At 43.3% G+C, this 17741-nt stretch overlaps 1 protein-coding gene across 1 annotated transcript in view; it reads left to right on the top strand.

The window, feature by feature from the left end:
* The window catches only part of LOC8033077 (MAM and LDL-receptor class A domain-containing protein 2), a 217299-nt gene that overhangs the window by 45151 nt on the left and 154407 nt on the right, over positions 1 to 17741 (top strand). The window contains exons 13-15 of the mRNA XM_040210498.3: positions 5749 to 5910; positions 7636 to 7892; positions 13979 to 14078. Of these exons, the coding sequence (XP_040066432.1) occupies positions 5749 to 5910; positions 7636 to 7892; positions 13979 to 14078 (519 nt within the window). The remainder of the gene's footprint in view (positions 1 to 5748; positions 5911 to 7635; positions 7893 to 13978; positions 14079 to 17741) is intronic.

The raw sequence follows: 17741 nt of genomic DNA, 5'->3' as shown, positions 1-17741 counted from the left end.
CTCCGAGGTTACTAAGCAGCTTGGATTTCGACATCACAGAATAACCTTTGTCACCTCAGGCAAATGGTGAAGTGGAACGATTTATGATAACTCTAACGAATCAGGTGGTCCATGCTAGCTTAATTGAGAGCAGTGAGTGGAAGGCTGAGCTGTACACCTTCATAATTTCGCACAGATCTACCAAACAAGGAAGGACAATAACGCCGTATTATTTTTTGTTACGGAGACCTATGAGGGATCTCCTTCCCAGATACGCAACACCATCTCCGGGCAAGGCAGACTATGAAGGGTTAAGGTCAACCGTGTTCAAAAGAAGAACAGTCAACGTGTCGGAAAAGAAGAAATACCCAACCGAGGTGCAACGGCAGCACCGTATTCTGACAGCCGCCAAACCTGCGATACAGAAAAAAGGAAAAGGATAGGGGGCACAGAGTGTTAGTAGTAGGGAGCTGTAATCTGTCTAAGTGTACAGCGGGAATCGCCAGCAAGGTGCGTGGAGAGCGGATTGTAAAGCTTGCAGCCCTACCAGTCAGCTAAATGAAGGAGGTTATGGACACGACAGTAGAAATGTTTACTGTGAACGAGGGCCACGAAAACTTTGTGGTGCTACATACGGGATTGAATGACGTCATAGCTAGAAGGGGGAGGGACTTGGCACACACATCCAGAAGTGTGTGAAGTAGTTGAGGCTTATAACCTCTGGGATGGCGCACATTGTACTGTGCACTGTGCCCGAGTTCAGTGACTGAGGTATGCGTAGACAGAGGGCAGTTTAGGAGGCTAACACCACCATAAAGAGAGTGAGCTGTAAAAACGGATATGAGGTCATGAATGCGAAAAGTGATGAATATCAGGAGACTCCGATCCCCCCCCCCCCCCCCCCTTCAGCCGAGACAACATTCACTGTGGGATCTGACGGGGATGTGGGTGGGGCTGAGAAGGGGCTGTATAGCAAAGGCTTTTTAGGAGCCATCAGAACCTCTCGATAGCTGAGGTTTCAAATGCCCTTTGGAAGGTTGGAAGGAAGCCTAGAAGAAGAAAGAAAAAAAAAACAGCTCAATATAGGATTTAGAAACCTGCAAGAGGGCAGAAAAAGATTGAAGTGGGAAGAGATAGCGGAACAATTAAATGGGGAAGATTTGTGGTGTATGGATTGCCAGAGACGTATCTTAGAGATATGAAGGAAGCACCCTACTTGGCAGGTTATTTTTGTAAGGGATTCAATTGATGTGATGTGGAAATGAAAGAAGGCGGATCGGGAGCGCTAATGAAAGGACAGGGTTGGAAAATGTTGAGGGGAAGCTGCAGAGAACACATGTCGTTAAAGACAGTATCGGAGGTTTAAACACGTGCATAGGATTTGTATATTGGAAAACAGGAACTGATTAAGGGGAAAAATGCGCAGCACCTAACGTGTATTTCCAATAGTGTTAGAGAAATTGGCACTGATCGAGAAGTAATTATATCTGAAAACAAAACTGCACATTTAAATGACTTCAACATATATACAGGTTCTACAGAGGGGATTCTACAAAAGAAAAATTTGCGTAATTCTCTGGATCTAGTGCTTGTAAACGCTGAAGTAAAATGCGGTGAAAAAAATAATGTGGGTGGAGCGTGAGAAACAATTAGCACTTGAGAATTTATTACTCTCTAATGTCTAGCAAATTGTATAACATTAGGCTTTTACGACAGTTATAGCAAATAAGAAGGTTGTTATATTATGGGAAGCGGAAATAAAGGAACCGGCAGAAATAAAATTATGTCTAAGGCAGGGTTGTTCCCTATCGCCTGTACTTTTTATTATATACCTGTGTAGGATAAAAGACAAGGAGAGTGCAATTTTTAATACATATTCTACGCAGAGGACATTGTCGTGTTAGCGATACACGGTATACGTCACAGGATCGAATTAAAATATGTGCAGAGACGTATAAGCGACAAGTTGGGGATAATCGTCTAGAACAATGAAAATTCAAGATATTTCAAAAAACAAGGAGAGGCATAAAAGCCTAGGAGTGCTGCTGAATAAGGGAAAACAATATACATACTTAAAAAATAATAAGATATGGTATAAAAAAGGAATGCAGCAATGATGAAGCATAGGGCGCAATGGAATTACAATAGATATGTTAAGGGAATATGAAAAAGAGTCATGGTGTCGGTGTCGTCCTCTGACAATGCGGTATTATGCTTGAAATCTTAGGTCCAGTTCATCATAGGGACCCGGTAGAGAAGCTTGCGCTGACGCACTGCGGGCGCGTGGGAAGGCAGCAAATCAAAGTGCATGGAGACATGGGCGAGGCATCATTTGAGGCTGGAGATGCGATCAGTATGTTAAAAGTTGAACGAAGACTGGATAGGTTTGAGGATACACGAGGGGCAAGAAAGGTATATACGCTTATATACATAAAACAATCTGAACACTAAATAGATAAACCAAACCCGAAATCTGGAACTCAAATACCAACAGTCCAGTGCTGGGACAGAGAAGACTACCTATGTGAAAAAGGAAGTAAAATATTCCGAGAAGAAGATCTGGGAGGAAAATGCCAAGAAAATCAGCTTTAACTATTGTGCAGGTGAAGAAAACAGGAAATCAGGAAAGTGCATCGGTGTGATCATTTACAAGGGAGCACGTTTTCATTCAAGGCTAGAACAGTATTCAGGACTAGGAGATATAGGACAAAGTTTTAGGAAATGGAGATGTTGTGAGCCGTATGCTTGGGGGAAGGCGACAGAATAGAACATGTGGTGTTGAGGGGCACAGGGCTTGCTTCCACCCTCCCGGAAGGGGCTAGGGATTTGGCAGTAGCGCTGAGGTTTGTAGACGACGATGAAAAAAATGAATGATACGTGCATTTTAATAAAAAAAGATGGGGTTAGTGGACTGGTGGAAATTATCAAGGGATAATTGAATGACGTACGCCTAACTGACACAGCTGGGAACAGTAACAATGGTAAGTTGGGACTCCCTCCCGCGCGGCTCCAGCCGAAATGTCCCACCCTGCCTCCTAGTGGGCCCGGCGCTGTGTTAACGCTGACTAGGCTTAACCAGAGTAAAATTAGCGACTCCTTCGCCGGGGGAAAAAGGGGGGGGGGGTAATGTTTTTCGTTGTTTGCCCGATTCCGCAAAGCTCATCCTGGTGATATCGCACACCGCCTCGTGATAGTTACTAAGTTGCAGAGTGTAAAAAAATTGTCGAGGGAAGGAAATCATACTTTTGCGTTTTAATTTCTAGGCTCGGTGGCGCAAGCTACCGTTTGTTATGAAGGCTACAGCCGTTGTCATCCCTCCATCGATCCCTCGAGTAACACAAACATGTTATCGCCCTCCCGTGTCCTCTATCAGTCCAAGCCACCCTTGCCGAAGCAAATACCGCAATCATGACTTTACGCAACATCGTGATATCATGAGTTTGCATTACTCAAAAAGTTAAGGATGACTTTTAAGTTTTAATTACAGCTTGAAATGTTTGTTTCACGACTAATTGTTAAAGGAATTGTCAGAGGCATTTTAAAATACTTCAGATGTATTTGGCATCTGAACCACTTATTGAGTACTTTAGTTACATATTTCTACCGAAAAAAACAAAAACATGATGGGTGCAACAATATTTATGATATGACATCCACCCAAGTATAATACGTATTCATAGAACCAAGAATTGGCAGTTTCAATGTCTGGGGTATTTGTTTTTGGTGAAAAATACATGTCCGAAAATACGGAGTTTTAGAATAACGCACGCTATTGTAGCGCACGCTAGGGCTAAATTTAGCGCTTGTATTAGCGCACGCGACGCGAGAGAGTTTTAGAATAGCGTTTTTTGTCACGACGCAAAAGCCCAAGCATCTCGTGCTTGCGACGCCATCAAGATAGTAAAAATTTTTATTTCACACACGAAATGCTGTAACTTAAAAAAAAACAGGTTTTTTGGTCCAGAGTACCTTTTTAGATCTCTTTAAACATGAGAATATAATACGAGCGGTTGACCGGTCGTGTCCGCTTCCGTCGCCTCGGCAAGAGAGCTCTCGTGTACTGACCTTCGCACATCGTACCTTCGCCGAGAAATGTTCGCGCGTCACAAGCATCAAGCTGTCGGTGTTCGTTGGCAAACCGAGTACAATGTCGTCCCGTATTAAAAATCTCAGTCGCAAGGATGCCGCCGACGTCGCACTCACGTCGCCGCCAAAGCGGCCGCAGCCATGGTCCTGGGAGCTGCCATTTTTTTAGCTGTGCTCGTCTTGGCTTTAGCCAACTTCTCATCACGAAACCTCCTTTGGAGAAGCGCAAAGACTCTGCGTACGCACGCTATTTACAAGAAATTGCGCACGCTAAAATTACGCACGCAAACCGCGAAATCTGGTTTGCGTTCGGAGCATTCGCAGTGGCGACGACGCTATTCTTTGCGTACGCAAACGTTCAGCGTGCGCTATTCTATAGCTCCCTAATAAGAGAATACTATTTTTCTCTTGCGAGCAAGTTTCTTTTTTCACTAAATGAACGACTACTGGCACCCGTAGTGATATTTCCTGGTTTGACCAAAGCTCACCGATATTTCGTTTTTATCTCGTGGTCCACTTACTTAATCTTCCAAAACTTTTGTATTCTATTCCCACTGCTAGTGTCACATTCACATGGGAGTTTCATGTTTATGCAGTACATAGTTTATTTATGCGAGCCAGGAGTCAGGTTTTTTTGTTTTTTTTTTGTTTCTTATAACTCGGGCAGATAGGTATTTTCAATACAGAGCCGTATATGTAGCGGGTTTGGCAGTTCGTTGGGAAGTATAGTAGACAAATGAAAAGTCGCCATTGGCCGAAAGTGGATTGGGCGTGTTCCAGTGCGTCTTCACAAATTCGAATGTGACCAACGAGAAGCCGAAAATAATACCCTGGCGGTGGTCGGAAGAAACAAACCTGATAAGTGCATCGGAGTAACTCTTGGTGAATGAATATATGGTGCGCGTGACGTTTCAATCACGCTCATTCAAATTGATGGTGGAAGAGTGCGACTAGTGGAACGATCGACATAATCTTTACGCCAAGCGCTGAGGGCCGGGAATCTGCCGTCCGAGCGGTCACACATTTTGTCCAAGCAAAACAAAGTTGAGCTGCGCATTTCTTTCTTACGTCTTTCTGCGTGATCATGATCGAAACATCACGTGCACGCTATTTTTGACCACAAAGAGTTACTACACTTCACTCTTACGCGCTTATTAGAACCATATCAGAACTGTTTGTCGCTACCACCGCTAGGGGTTTCTTTTCGGCTTCTGGTTGGTCAAGATAACATGCCAAGCCCCCTTTCCGAGTCTGGTGTACGCCCTGGCTCTGCCCGCGTCTTCCATTGACCAAACTCTCTGTATACACGGCTCTGTTGCAATAATCATGCAGCATAAAAGGTACAAAAATTCGACACCGACATACATATACGAACATATATATATATATATATATATACTAGTTATGCCGCACCTAAAAAGCAAAAAAAAAAACAAAAAAACTCAGGATTAAGTTAGAAAACAATATTTTCTAGTTAAACCGTTAGTTCTTCCACCGGTCTTATTTTTAAGAGGTGGTAGCCGCATGCCTGGCACTTGTTATAATTGTGATTTATGGGCACGTGGACCGCCTTCTGAAATTGTGAAAAACGTACCTATTATCATGTGAATTCCCGGTCTTTTCAATTAATATTTACATTAGGATTATTGTCGAGGCAACAGTTTGTTCCCATATATACTTCAGTTGACACCGAGCTCAGCTGCACTTTCAAGGACCTCCACAAGTGCCAGTGGTCAAGCGTCAAGAAGGAGTCTTTTATCGCCAGAGAGGACTGGAAATTCGGCAGCAGTCGGCCCCCCAAGTTGATGACCGGTCCTACACGTCTTCCGGAGGAAGCAAAAGATGGTGATTTTATATTTTTGGTGATTTCATAGTCCTAAATGACAGCCGACGAGACTCACAAATATATGGAGAGGAGGGACATCAGCTACCGTGAACAAGCCTCATTTTCACAGTGCAACTTTCGAATAAAGTGAATGCTAGTTCTTGAACTTTGGCATCTCTTCTGAACCTTTAGCTATACATTTCGACAGAGACTACGTGCATGGCAGTGCATAGTCAATTTTCGTGCTATGAAAAACACTCTTATTTTTCTTTCTTTTCTCTTTGGGGGGGGGGGGGGGGGGGTGGGGAGTGGTTTGTCACGGCGTACTGCAAAACATTGAGCATGCACTAGGGTCATAAAATACCTTTTCAAGAAACAACAAATAAGAAAACAATGCAGTTTTTTTTTTGAAGTGGTAGTTTTATAGGGCCAGCAAACCTCAGGAGCCAACTACAAAATGTGTGGGTTAGTCAGTCCGTAACCGCTGAATTATCTTGAAAAACGTGACCCACGGGAAGTGCCGGGGATAAAACTTCGGTCACTGGCGTGGAAACCATGTGCACTGCCAACTGAGTTACGGACCTAGCATGCAGGAACGGGAGGAGCAGATTCTGGTGGTGTGAGAATGCGCGGAGAGGAGAGGGCTGGATAGGGCAAGAAAGAGAGCAGCAGTAACAGGTAGTGTAGAAAAAGCATGCGGAACGAGGAAGAGTGGAAAGAGCAGGAAATTTCCGCTTTCCCTCTCTTGGTGACCCAGATAATTCATTGCAAGGCTCGGTACCCGGGTTGTGCTGAAGGGAAAGACACGCCTCGTTACAGAGATAGCGGTGTGACGTAAACTGTTTCTATAGACCTTTTCCGCTTACTCCTGCCCCCGACCGCCAAGTAGGCATATCCAGTATGGGCGACGAGAAAATATTAAAACGTTTCAACCTGCAACTAGTCGAAAAATAGAGGGGAGACAAAGCGAGAACGGGTGACGGTTACGCTTATCTCCTAAATACATTCTATTGGCGTGGCGACGGCAAAACAATGTTTTCGCCCATACTGGAAGTGACGATATTTCAAGATGGTGGCGGCCTTGCGAAAAAGGTCTATGCAAAATTCTGCCCTAGGCATCAGCTGAACTAAGAGCACCGTACACACCAGGCACTTAAAAGACTAATACCCGTGCCATACGGGGAACTCGAATGCCCTTTACAACAAATGACATTTGTCTGGTGCTATACGGCCTGCACGAATGGCATTCGCAGCGAATGCCATTCGTGCAGGCCATGTAGCACCAGTCGAATGGCATTTGCAGCAAATGTCATTCGCTATAAATGGCATTCGAATTTCCCGTGTGGCACGTGTATAAGTTTGATCTTGTTCTAGGAACCACCCAATCTAAGAACGCAACGCACCATGCAAGCTACTGCATTTAAATGCTTTTGGCTGAATGACCGAACATGGAGCCAATTTGTGTTTTTCCTGGTGTCTTGACGTTTGAAAATAAAAAGATGCGTGACCAACAAATTGCAAAAAAAAAATATTAGCGTCCTATAATACCACTGTATTCGTAAATGTGAGTGTTTGCCTCATAGCTATTTATCAGTGCGTGGCTAAGGTATGCTAAAATAGTGCTTAAATTAGGAAACACTTAGGGCAGGCTCGGTCAGCGAAACATGGGAGCTCAAGCCCCTGTGTTAGGAATTGAAACGCATTTCGACGAGGACATACAAGGCTCACCGGTTTCTCTCTTTCAGGTGACTTCATTTATGCCAGCCTCGTCCCCTCGCGGATTACCCTCGGGTTAATCTCGAAGCCGCTGCCACGCCAGGAACAACCGCTATGCGTCACCTTCTTCTACCACATGTTTGCTGGACAGGAAGCCACTCTTTCCCTTAGCGTCGAGCAGTCCACGTATTGGATCATTCCTGTGTTCCAACGCAGCGGAAGCACCACCGTGGATCGGTGGTACAGTGTGCAGCGCACAGTGGACGTGACCGCCCGCTCAAACCACGTGAGTTTGTCCTTGAACATGCACGAGTTTGACGTTGAGCATATCTGTGTTTTACCTCAAACAATCGGGAGTTTTTTTATTTTTATTTTTTTATTTTTCTTACAAAGAAGCTGTTAAGGGCTAGTTTCTCCAGTTTCGTGTTCGTGGACAAATAAATCTCGACACAACCCCCTTGACAGCTACCGCCATCTATAAGTGACGGCGGCACCGGCTTCCTGGTTGTCTGGTTGCCGATGTCGTTCTTAACTAGTGGCACATAGTACAGCTCCTCTGCTCTTCCATTTTCATCAGAGTGGAAAGGCTGAAAGATTTTTTTCTTTGTTTGTTTTGCGGATTTCATTCATCCGCAGAGGGAGCAGAGATATACGCATGATGCCTGGCAGCGCCTCTGCCTTCTGCAGTTCATACAGCTGAAATATTAAAAACAAGTCACAGCTAGAAGAAATAAAAAGGTAGCCATTGTCATAAAAACAAATAAAAACAGTCATTATAGAAATATCTGAAAAACGCATGGAATACAATGACGCAACTCAAACAACTACACAAGCGCCATAGCTTTTACAATCTGGAGCGATACGCTTTTCATAACCCAGAAGTAAAATAAATTAAAACAAAGATGAAAAGACACCAACTTTTTATATCTACTAAATTTTATAAAAATGGATTTATAAAAAGGGAAAACAAACTGAACCAAAACCACAAATGAAGCTACAAATCCAAAAATGAGGCTACAAAAGTTTCGCATACATTACATCTCATTGAAAAAGACTATAAATACATAAACATGTCTTATATAGATAAAAATATGACATTACTGCAAACCAGAGCTCGTCTGCAGTCTTTCTTGACCCTTTGAAAACCGTCACAGAAGTTAACATCAATACAGGGCGAATTTAATAATTTAGTATTCATGGAACAATAAACTTTGCCTGTCATAGTTTGTCAGTATGCCTGGGATTCTACATTTCGGGTCCCGTAATGTGCATGCACTAGAATAAGGTGTCTGTGTTAAATGGAGATTTTTTTTTATAGATCTATTAATATAATTTAAAGTAATATATCAGGTGTGCCTTCAATATATTATATTTAACAAAGCGGGGTTGAAAGCTCAAACTTCTTACATTACATCTGTGATTTTCGCAAATACGAAGTATGTTTTTCTTGAGGATGGTTGGTTCGTTGTAGTTAGATGCAGTGGTCGTACCCAAAACCAACATACCATAACTGACCTCAGAATAAACGAGCGAATAATATATTGTCACTTTAGGCGAAATGGGTATCAAATTTTGCATTTTGTGAATCATACCAATAGCTCGAGAGAGCTTTGCCTTCAGTCTATTGACATGGGTGGACCATGTGAGATCTTCGCTAAACCAGGCATCCAAAAACTTTTGGTCTGACATTTGTTCTATACCAGTCTTTTCAAATATAATGTTAATATATCTGTTGTGTCGCTTACTAACAGATTTCATAAATTAATGAGGTAGGCATTGCAAGTATTTTCTAGGTACTCTTTAGTCACACCAGTGAAAAAGACATTTGTGTCATCCGCATACATTACTAGCTCGAGGGACCACGTATTATTGTTATGTCATTCACGTAAACAAGAGATAATAATGGACCTAAGATGGAGCCTCGAGGAACGCCGTGCTGTATTCTCAATTTACTGTATGTTATGTTGTTTTTAGAAACGTACTGCTGACGATTTTTTTAGATAATTTTCGATTCGTTTTAGCACTATTTATTTTATACCGTAACTCTCGAATTGTTTAGTAGGATATTATGTTGAACGGTATCGAAGGCGTTTTTAAAATCTAAAAACAAACCAAGCGTGGGCTTCTTGTTTTCAATGTTTTATACAGTTTTGTCCTTGATGTCTTGGAGTTCTTACTCTGTTGATTTATGTTTCTGAATGCCATATTTGTCTTTCGTTATTATGTCATAATACTGAAAAACAACTAGTTAACCTAATAATGATCACGCGTTCATGAATTTTTGAGAATATTGGCAGAAGAGAAATTGGTCTCTAATTATGGATATCTGTTGCTCCACCTCCTTTGTACACGGGAATTACTTCTGCTAATCTTCGTTAGTCAGGAAGCAACCACTTACAAGCATCTGCTTATAACATCGAATTGTAATGAACTCAGCAGAGCTGCTGTATATGTAATCGGCAGTGCCTTTATTCCGTCGTCACCGGCGGCAACAATACATTTGAAGCTGGCAATAATTTTATTTAGTTCCCTTGGCGTTGTCGGAGCTAGCATTATGGATGCATACGGATTAGCGGTCGTTGCGTATTCATCTGTCTAGTCAGGTTGCTCTGTGTACTTGCCGATATTAACAAAGTGCTGATTTATTTTGTCGGCAAGTGTTTTACCAGAGACGCTTTGATTATCTATTAAGGTATGTTCCACCTGGTCATTTGCTTGCTTCCTATTAGTCAGATCGTTTACTGTGTCCTATATTTTTCTATGGTTACCGTGATCGCGTTCGAAATTATTTTGATAGTATTCGAACTTCATCTTCTTTACGTCCGAGTTCAATTTATTGCTTTTTTTTTTAGTCAGTGAGCATGCTTAGGTAGCGATGCCTGTTGAAAGCGTGAAACTTCTAATTTTTATATTTTATTGTTTTTAACAGGTCAGCAGTAACCCACGGTTTTCTTTTTTTTTTATTTCTTACTTCGGTTTCCTTGAGAGGGAAAACTATATTGTAAAGCTGTTTTTGAATTTGAGTATAAAGTTTTTATATGCCACTGTAGCGTTGCTTTAGTGTAAACGTTATCCCGGGTTCCCTGTTTCATACGGGAACTAAGAATGCCTAGAGCTGCTACATCTTTTTCCATGTTTGGCAGACTGGACATGCATTGTCTAGTACAAAATAATAAAATAACGTAATAATGTACACTACTTTTCTAAGCACTGGACAATGCGATTCTTTTATACTGCGCTTAATAGTTTTCTTTTATGCGGCACTACAGATAATGTGAATATAATGAACCTAGTTCATTTGAATATTTTGTTTCAGTGGGAGGTATTCAGTGCATGTTAAAAACCACTCCTTGAAGAGAGATTGACGTCGTACTATTTTGCGGCTTAAATAAAACCCTTGTTCCTGGCAAGCTTGCTCTTTTTTAATTAAACCTACGTTTTAATAAAGATCCTTGCGGATATGAAATATAAAAGACAATTAAAGCCGTAACCCTTAAAACACCAAGGTGTCCCCACTTCCATGGGTTGCTGCTGATCCACGACACCCGGAGATGCAACATTTCGCTGGTACGCGATTGTGAATTCTTCGTGCAATAGCCCCTCGTCGACATGCTTCTGGGCTGCCGCTTTTTTTACTCAATGTAAGATATACGTAAAACAAGAGCGCATGTCATTCAACAGTTTTTAGAATTTCGTCTAACTTCGTTCATTGTGATGTTCATTATTTATTTCAATTGCGTTCTGTAAATAGGGCGTTGCATTTGTATGGTTATAATTTATAAACTAATGTCAACGAAATAGCAATCAATCGCAAGAAAACGACAAGGGATTATACTCCATGAGCATTGGGTGGGAAGATTTTACATTATAGGTAATAAAATAGAATAACACCGAAAACCAGCAGGCACTCACTCACATGCTCTTTTTTTACGCTGTGCTCTTCTGTCGCTGTGCTGTTTTGACGCCGTGCTGTTTTGACGCGTGCTGTTTTGACGCGTGCTGTTCTGTTGCTGCACCCTTTTGACGCCAGGTGTTTTGACGCGTGCTGTACGTTTTAACAGTGCAATTTTGTCGCGTGCTGTTTTGTCGTGTGCTCTTCTGGCATGGTGCCTAAACAAGCTGTGTACTGTTTTAGGATTCGAATGCTCCTTTTTCAAACCATTTATTATACTTGCTGCACATATAACGTTGTTTGCGATGAGCTGCATCATTGTATGTGTTGACGGAGCATGACCTTGTTTTAGAAAAAAATGTATTTCAGTGTGTTTCTGTATTCATATTTGGAGATATGATTTTGTCGTTTCTCCTGAAGCATCTTGTGTATATACAGTTTGATAAACAAAAAAATGTATTTTGGTATTTTTATTTCGGCCATAAAATACATGTGTATCAGTAAGTGTTTACCTTGATACTTTTTTGAGCATCTCTGCCCAGCTCTGACTTTCACATCATATGCTATCCGCATATGATGGTTTAATCAATAAATTCATTAAAAAGTGACACTTTTTGCTTTAAGCATTTCACCGTATTTGTACGAATATAACGCGAGGGCAGGTTTTGATGACCTCAAAAAAAAAATAATTACTATTATAACGCGAGCCGAGGCCGTGGTAATTTCTCGCACTCGGGGGCATAGCAGAAGTGAAAAGTCGATGAAAATATAAGAAATATCAGTTTATGTTTTGACTGCACTCGTCCTCGCTGCTCAGGTCCTTCCGTTAACAATCCACTTGGCGACTACGCAGATAAGCAGCAGCACGGCACCGCTTTTATGGTAGTTCCTTTTTCGTCGGCGTGAGCTCCTCGGCAGTCCACAATCCAAGCAAGGCACGAAGCAGAAGCGCCAACACACAAACACCAGACCACTCTGGAGCAGAAACTAAAAAATGCGCAGGCAGAAAAAATACTGCTGAACCCGATACACGATCACACTTCTTGTTCTGCTGGTCCCTCTGCATAAACAAACACCTCCTCGTGTGCAGTCTTAAGTAGTAACGCGTTACTAGTAACGCGTTACTGTAACTTTGTTACTTTTTTGGTAACTTGTAATTGTAACGAGTTACTTTTTAAAAATGTAACTTATAACTGTAGCTCTATTACTTTTTTCTGAGGTAACGATGAAAGTAACGACGTTACTTTTGTCGTTACTTTGTAGTGTTTCATGAATAATATATCACTGAACGAGTGCAACTTAGCCATTCCTTGTTGCACTTTCCAAATCGTCTATTCCGACATTTCGAGTGTCAAGTTGGCCTTGCACAAAGTTGTGAATACGTTCTTTCTCGCGAGTCACGACCCGAATATAGCCACGTGTAGATTTTATGAAAAAATATCTAGTTATCTTTACGCACGCGCTTGTACTTTGTGCCTGAACACTCACATCTTAGTGTCTTGAAGCACTACCTCTGTTGTGTTTTTTTTTCTTTTTTCTGTGCAAACGCTTTTTAATCGGGTTAATCAACCGTAAAACAACAATACACGTGAAGGGCACTGCACATGTCTCGTATTTTGATTAGCGCCACTATTCCGCACTGCGGATGTTACGTATTTTGATTTGCGCCACTACCCTGGAGTGGAAACTTTCAAACAGTAACTTCGAGAAGCAACTGCTGCTAAGCTAGAATATAAAGTAAAAAGCGTACTTTTTAATTTTATGCAATAAAACGTTGTGAGGGGCGTTTTCTAGTTTTTCCTAATTTTTTTTTTGTGTTATAGAAAAGTAACTGAAAAGTAACGTCGTTACTTTTTGAAAGTAACTGTAACTGTAACGAGTTACTGTTTTGTTGTGGTAACTGTAACGGTAACTTCGCTACTTTTTTCTGAAAGTAACTGTAACTGTAACGAATTACTTTTTAAAAGTAACTTACCCATGACTGCTCGTGTGTCGCAGGATTATGTAAACGCGGTAGGTGGTCTTGGCTTGGCTTGTGTTGACTTGGCTTGGCCTGGCTTGGCTTGGCTCGAATTGGACAGTGCCCGCATACCCGCATTGCGCGCTCGCCGAGTTTCTGCGGTGTGCGCGCGTTGTAGAAACACAAAAGCGATAAAAATGCTTTTTTATGTTTTCTATTCCCCCTTCACGTAGCCCGATAGCTAATAAATTCCCTTCCACAGCCCCACTCCTCTTCACACCGGACCTCCTGCATTGAGCAGGAGGAATAGCTCTCTCCATACTCGCGGGCCTCGTGACTGAACTCGATTCCGAATATAACGCGAGGTGCGTTTTGGAGCACGTAATTCCAAAGAAAAACTCGCGTTATATTCGTGCAAATACGGTATGAGACTAGCATCTTAGCAAGCTGAAGCTCAATTGAACTATTGGAGCTGTGAGACATACCGTTAAATCACAAAAACTACCATTACTTCTTGCAGTTACGTTTTATGGTGACATCAGGAGGGTTCCCAGTGGAAGTTGCTATCGGCCCAATTCGGACCACTCTTGGGGCCTGCGACATAGTCTCGGAGACACAAGGTAAGCTTTTAATGCAGAATACATTTTAATGGCAGCAAAGTAAAAATTTGTGTTCCATCGCACTTGCCCTACCGACCGCGATGTCGTCAGCTAAATTTTGCAAGTGAAATTCCTACTAAACTTAGAAAAACAACACATACGGAAGGAACAATGTCCACTGCATGATTTTTCTGTTACAAAGTGTCACCAGGTGTGTTCTTTAGCCTGCGCGTACCTGCCGACGTACATCTTTATAGTACAAATCTTCTGTAGAATATCTGGTGGCAGTTTAAAGCTTCGATAATATCACAATTCACATGCTTTTCAAAACATCGTATGATCCAGTAGAGGGACACGACTCCTCTCACGTCACTTATAACACCCGGTAACCAGCCTCAAAGTTTCAAAACCTGCATCCACCATTCCTTTCTAGATTGTTTAGCATAGTTCGCTGGGCCCCAGTTTTCTGGGAGGCTTGGAAAACGAATTCGTTCGCTGATGCCGAAATCAGTTAAAAACGTGTATCGATGTTTGCGGGACAATATCAGAATGCCGTCGCAAGCTCTGTTCTCACCGACAACAACGCTTCTGGCAGCGGAAATAAGGAACCCATGTCTTTAGCTTACCGCAGAAATTAATCCATTTACAATTGATAAATGCAAACTGGAGGCCGTTTGAAGACGCCAAAGATGTGATGCTTAAAATCCCGTGAAACGCAAACCGAGAATTTACCGGTGCTAGCCGAAAAAGAAAACCACTAAATTTAGCGTCAAAACCCACTAAATTAGCAACAAGGATGCTCGTTCTTTCTGTGCGCCTGCTATCACCGGCTAAACTAATGAGGTGCATTGAATGCATCCAAGTGAGACCGCAGCATCGGCTGCGATCTCACTTGGAAGTGAAAGAGAGTCTAGTTTTAAAAGGTAGCTGAAAAAAAATCAGAAGTGTTTTTTAAAGTCTAATTGGGACAAGCATGTCACAAAACAAATCTTCCGCAAAAAATTGTTTTGTTTAGCAATATTTAACTTACACGGCGTAATTTAGTCGGAGTCACAAACTCTCCACATTTGAAACTCCCGCTCTTTCGACCCGCGCGGAGAAGTACGCCCTGCCCAACGCTACTAGAACCACTCAGTTGGGAAGCTGCCATAGAGACTGCTCTGAAAATGTGGCCCCGATCTGTCCTCCAGAACCGAGCTAAAGGTGAACACAACGCCGCCATTTCTCCCGCAGCGGCCACTCGAGGAACTGCACGTTACTTCTATTTTGCCTTTAATCGGCCATTTTGGCGCCGAAACAGATACAGCGGAAGAGGTTGCAGGGGTGCCACCCCTGTCTCCCCAGCGGACGGGCCGCGAATTACTACTGAAGTTAAAATGCACCTACGTCAGGACGCGCTGCCTGGGCCGGTTTTCTCGAAGCGATGGTAAACCCTATTTGGTAAACCACGGAAGGGAAAAGTACCTAGTGCCTACGAAAAGTACCTAGGTACTGTAATAAACGGCTGGATATAGAACAACAATAATTATTTTAGAGCGCAGCTCTTAGGGGCCCGTTCCCGGCTTGAGCGGCGTCGGCGTCGGCGTCGGCGTCGCCGTCGGCGTCGGCGTAACCGCAACTCTCGTAACCCTCGTGAGGGTTACGAGGGTTACGAGGGTTAATCTCATGAGGGTTACCCTCACGAGGATCACGAGGGCCACGAGGGTTACTTAGGGTTAGTTACCCTCAAAAGGGTTATCCTCACGAGGGTTACCCTCACGAGGGTTACTTACCCTCGTAACCCTCACGAGGGTTACGAGGGTTAGTTACCCTCAAAAGGGTTACCTTCACGAGGGTTACCCTCCACGAGGGTTACTTACCCTCGTAACCCTCACGAGGGTTACGAGGGTTAGTTACCCTCAAAAGGGTTACCTTCACGAGGGTTACCCTCACGAGGGTCACGAGGGTTATGAGAGTTACCCTCACGAGGGTTACGAGAGTTACCCTCACGAGGGTCACGAGAGTTATCCTCACGAGGGTCACGAGAATTGCCCTCACAAGGGTTACTAGGGTTACCCTCACGAAGGTCACGATGGTTACCCAGGTCACGTGACCCCGGGGGGGGGGGTCACGTGACCTGGGGATACCCCCCGAGGTCACGTGACCCCCCGTTGACGTCATAGCCACAGATGACGTCATCAGTGACGTCACTGATGACGTCACCGGCATCCGCATCGTCATCGTCATCATCACTGATGACGTCATCAGTGACGTCACTGATGACGTCACCGGCATCCGCATCGTCATCATCACTGATGGCGTCATCAGTGACGTCACTGATGACGTCATCGGTATCGTCACGTGGCCCCAGGTCACGTGACCCCCCGACGTCACGTGACGCCCCAAGGTCACGTGACTCCCACAAGGTCACGTGACTCCCACAAGGTCACGTGACTCCCACAAGGTCACGTGACTTCCCGCCCCCCGAGGCCACTTGACCCCCCCAGTACCCTTCCCTCCTCCTCCTCAAGAGCTGCGCTCTAATTCGGCGTTACAGGGAGTTGTAAACGGCTTTAATTTTTTGATTGGGCAATAAGATGGGCCATCTATCGGTGAAACAAGCCAGTCATTTTGTTTATACTCTTTTTCCGCTCGTTGTCATCGATCTAGTATGGTATTTTAAGTCAAAATATAGAAATGTTGTACTTGAAGACTAATTTATTTGCTTCCGATGGTACGAGGAAATTTTAGCTACTATGCTAGAGTTTGTCGACGAATATTCGAATATGTAAAAAAAAAAATTTCCTTCAATATGTTTCGCCATAAACAACGCATAACTTTCCCGTGTTTCTTCCAGTCTGGCAACGCCGGTGCTGTAATCTCGTTTTCGTTGCTTGCGACGCACGTTTCTGCGATTGCTGCTGATCTCAACTGTTTGCCCTCTCTTCCGTTTGCCCAACCGATTCACCGGTGACGAGAAGCGAAGCTTCTCGTCACCGGCTTCTCGTCACCGTTGAACTGCTGGCCACCGGGGATATGTAGAAACCTCAATGCTGTCGGCATACTGTCGCCACACTGTGAACAAAAAAAAAATAAAACAGTACAATGTCTCAGCTGTTCACCCCGAACGAAGACTTTATTGAGGATAACCCCCTTTCTCCGCAAAGTAATCGCTGCTCACGAGTTGGCGTGCATAGCGTAACAAATTAAAGTCTTAGTATAAATATATACCAACTCTCGTTCGCAAAACATTATTTTGCTCAGCATAAAAACACTTGCAAGGCTTATGTACCGTCATATGTCTTGGATCCCGGACTGCTGAAGAGTGATGCGTTCGCAGAATGCTGCGGTCGATTAGCTTAGTAGTCCCTCTGAACTACCGCTTTGCTTGACGCGCTAATTGGTTGATGGTGCGTCATTAATATAACAGCCGGATCGAAATGAATGTTCAGCAGAACCAAGCAGAACTACTAGCCCTCATTAAGCGACGTCGCGGCCATTTTGCTTCTAGGTACTGCTCCTCCCTCGGCGCCCCTGCTCTCCCAGTCACGTGACCTGGAATTCCCCCTTCTAGGGACAATAGCTAACTTTAAACCACGGTTCGCGTTCGAAAAAACGGGCCCTGAAAGCACCGCTGAGGCATGGTTGTATGAAAACAATATTAATTGTGCCGCAAAACCCTGCAAACTAAGAATAAAAAAAAAC

This window comes from Ixodes scapularis, unplaced genomic scaffold (genome assembly GCF_016920785.2).
Source record: "Ixodes scapularis isolate PalLabHiFi unplaced genomic scaffold, ASM1692078v2 PGA_scaffold6__148_contigs__length_123643588, whole genome shotgun sequence".
Classification (NCBI taxonomy): domain Eukaryota; kingdom Metazoa; phylum Arthropoda; class Arachnida; order Ixodida; family Ixodidae; genus Ixodes; species Ixodes scapularis.
The sequence above is the reverse complement of the archived record's forward strand: the minus strand, read 5'-3'. Positions and strand labels throughout refer to the sequence as shown.